The following is a 3,478-nucleotide window of genomic DNA, read 5'->3' on the forward strand; positions in this document are numbered from 1 at the left end:
ATTATGACTAACTAAATATTACTTTTAGTTAAATATTTTATATGTTATCTTTTAAATACTTTGAAGCTAAACCTCAAAAAAAAAAAATTGAGAAAGTTCAACCTATTTTATTTACAGGTTATTTATTAAACATCATTGTATAAAAATAATATAATTGATAGTTGTCTAAAAAAACAAAAGGTGTAAATTTCTTATAGATATGTTTGACACATAGCACTTGCAGCACACAATCAAAAGAATTGAATAGGTTGACTTTGGACGCTATATGTTTGATACATAAATATCACACATTATACATAAAAAAATATAAATTACATAAAATTATATTCACATCATTTTGAACAAATATTAACTAATTCGGGACATAATGTATCGTTAAATAATATAATGTGATAACCCAATATTCATCGTTGCGTTATTCGAGTAAATTTTATTTTAATAAATATGATATTAAATAAGTAACAAATTTATTTATAAAACGTTGATCATGCATAATTAATTATCACTTATTAGTTTTAATAATTAAAATTGTATATATTTTATTTTAAAACATTAAAGTTAAACCTACAAAAATTAAATTTGAGAAAAAATAATTTATTTTTATTTTTAAGTAAAAATATTAAAGATCATATATAAATTAGTATTATTTTTCTTCAATTAAAATAATAAAATTTTAAAACAGGTCGCGCGAAGCGCGGGATACTACCTAGTTTAATTTTTATTTTTTGGGTAATGATAAATACAACCCATTGGGTTGTATTTAAGAAACCAAAAGAGGAAATAAATTCTTAATATATGCATTAATTGTATTGATTATGTGTAATTTAGCTCTTAATTCCTAAATTAATACCCAAATTAGAAGGTATTTAATGATTAAATACAATCCACTAGGTTGTATTTAGCATTACCCTTTATTTTTATTTTTATTTTTATTTTTTACGAGTGATATTTTTAATTAAAGATGAACAACTAAATGAGAGGAAAAGAATATTCATATAGTATAAATGTATTACTAAGAAAAAAATAGTGGAAAAAAAGAAAACGCATTTCCATGTCTGTATGCGTTTTCTTTTTCTTTATTTTTTACCAAATTTGTTGGATTTGTTTCATTATTGGGTTGTCTTGTCTCTCTTATCCTCCCACCTTCTAGGAACTATATAAACCTCTTTACCTTCAAACCTTCAAACCTCCAATTTTTATTCACACAAAACCTCACAAATAAAAAAAAAACATGCCTTGAAAATTTATTAGTTTATTTATTCACTCTTGTTAATTTATTTCCTTTACTTCATACAATGGCGTTCAAGAAAACGCTAGTACAAAGAGTATTTAACATCTCTAAATTCTCAAATCCGGCCTTATTCCGAACCACAACCCAACCCGCTATAAACCCGACAAAGACTCGCCCTCGTCCTCGCCCGTTTCACCAATCAACGGAGACAATGAGATTGTTTCCAATGGCGGGTGAGGCGTTGTCGGAGACGTTAAAACGACAAATGGACATAACAAGGGGAAGGCTAAACCTTGACGGTCTAATCGCCTACCCGAAACACGGGGCAATAACGACTCGTGTCGTAAACGAGCAAATGTGCGAGCGTGAAGATGTTGGAGGGCTGACGATAAGTGAGGTGAAGAAGGTGTTGAAGGCTACAAAAGTGGAGATGATAACGTCGAAATTGCGAAACGTTGGGAAAGATTGGGTAACGTATAAGGAATTTATGGAGAAATTGGAAGAGTTTTGTGGGGGAAATAGAGATGAAGCCGTTGAGTTTGCTAAAATCTTGGATGATTGTGGATCTGTTATTGTTTTTGGGAACTCTGTTTTCTTGCGTCCTTACCAGGTTGCCTCCTCTTTTTCAATTTAGTATTTTATGAGTCCGATTGCGGTTTGAAAATGAGACGGTGTTATCAAGTGATACCGAGTTCTGGTACCACCCTCTCACATAAATTAAAGTATGTGAGAAACTGGAAGGGTGGTACATAAACTCGATAACACCCAATAACTTTCTAGCATTGTCCGCTTGATATTTTTTTGGGTATATTTGGATCCTGATTTTTCATGTAGAGCAAATTTTAATCTAATAATCAATTTTTTTACAAAATAATCTATACTTCTATAGTATATACTTGAAATTATTGGAGATAATTATTTTTACGGAAAAAGAATTTACATAGTCGTAGACTTAAGATTTCTTATATATTTTTTTGTGGGTAAAATCATGTTTTTTGTGGTCTTTGGTCTTGCTTCACATAACAATTCTAATTTCCACAATTAAAAAAAACAATTCTAATTTCCACCCCTAAAAAAACAATTCTAATTTCCAAATTCTCTGGTTATAGGTTGCTCAAGTCCTTCAAAACATTGTAATCCCGCCCATGTCCGTGAACTTAAACGACCCACGGAAACAGGAGCTAGAGAAGTTGGAGGATCAAAAGGCGGAGATTGATCAAAAGGCCGAGGCTTTAGTCCGTCGAGAATTATGGGCCGGGTTGGGGCTCATGGCAACCCAAACCGCGGCCTTCATGAGGCTTACATTTTGGGAACTTTCATGGGATGTGATGGAGCCCATTTGCTTTTATGTGACTTCCGCTTATTTCATGCTTGGCTACACATTTTTTCTTAGAACATCTAAGGAGCCTTCTTTCGAGGGCTTCTTTCAAAGTCGCTTTAACGCGAAGCAAAAGCAGCTTATGAAAGCTCAAGAGTTTAATCTTGAGAGGTATAACGAGCTTAGAAGAATGTTTAACCTCAATTATTCGTCATATTCCTCATTAGGCGATGCCAAATTGATCAAATTTGATCATTATCACAAATTTAATTAAAAATCTAATAAGGATAATATGGTAACCACATTTGGTTTTTTTTCTCACAATTTTTTTTTACCTCTTTTAAATTTATATCTACTAATTAAGGGGATAATAAGCGAGTTTTGTATCTTGCTTGGTTCCTCCATTCCTCTTTTCAGAAATGTAATTTTATTATAAGTCTGATGATTGACTACGATTACATGCGATTTTGATGTAATAATATGAGAGAACAACTTTTTTTACTTTTAAACTTTCTTCTCTATAGTGTGTGTCAATGCTTTTTTTGTACGTGTAACATGAAGATCTTAAAGGCGTTGTTCTTTTGAAGTGAACTTTGTTGAACTCAATCTTTTAAAATGAACTAAATTGAATATATAGGATCTGAGCCGAACTTATAGGATCTGAACATTTCTTAACTGAACTTAGATTTACACTGTATTTAAAAGGTAGTAGTAAATCCAAAAGCACAAAGCTTACTGATAAAAAAAACAATTCTAAATTTGTTTTTTAGTAATTCTATTGTTCGGAAGTCCTGAGAGTTGATACTCTAATATAGAAATATATATATACACATTTAAGGGCGAGCAAATTTATATATATCTACACGATTTTGAAAATCATAAGCACTAATAAGTGTATTGGACCTTACCAAAAAAAAATAAGTGTATTG

General features: G+C 30.9%; 1 protein-coding gene across 1 annotated transcript; it reads left to right on the plus strand.

The window, feature by feature from the left end:
• The first annotated feature begins 1,179 nt into the window (after positions 1-1,179).
• Positions 1,180-3,070, plus strand: LOC141631612 (calcium uniporter protein 2, mitochondrial-like). Its single transcript, XM_074444262.1, has 2 exons — positions 1,180-1,841; positions 2,341-3,070. Exons 1-2 carry the CDS (start codon positions 1,296-1,298, stop codon positions 2,821-2,823), a joined length of 1,029 nt encoding a protein of 342 aa, XP_074300363.1. The 5' UTR covers positions 1,180-1,295; the 3' UTR covers positions 2,824-3,070.
• The last annotated feature ends 408 nt before the right edge of the window (positions 3,071-3,478 follow it).

This window comes from Silene latifolia, chromosome 2 (genome assembly GCF_048544455.1).
Source record: "Silene latifolia isolate original U9 population chromosome 2, ASM4854445v1, whole genome shotgun sequence".
Taxonomy (NCBI): domain Eukaryota; kingdom Viridiplantae; phylum Streptophyta; class Magnoliopsida; order Caryophyllales; family Caryophyllaceae; genus Silene; species Silene latifolia.

Coding starts and splice junctions, on each gene's coding strand:
- LOC141631612 (XM_074444262.1), top strand. CDS start 1,296: ATGGCGTTCAAGAAAACGCTAGTACAAAGAGTATTTAACATCTCTAAA. Junction 1,842..2,340: donor TTTTCTTGCGTCCTTACCAG/GTTGCCTCCTCT, acceptor CTCTGGTTATAG/GTTGCTCAAGTCCTTCAAAA.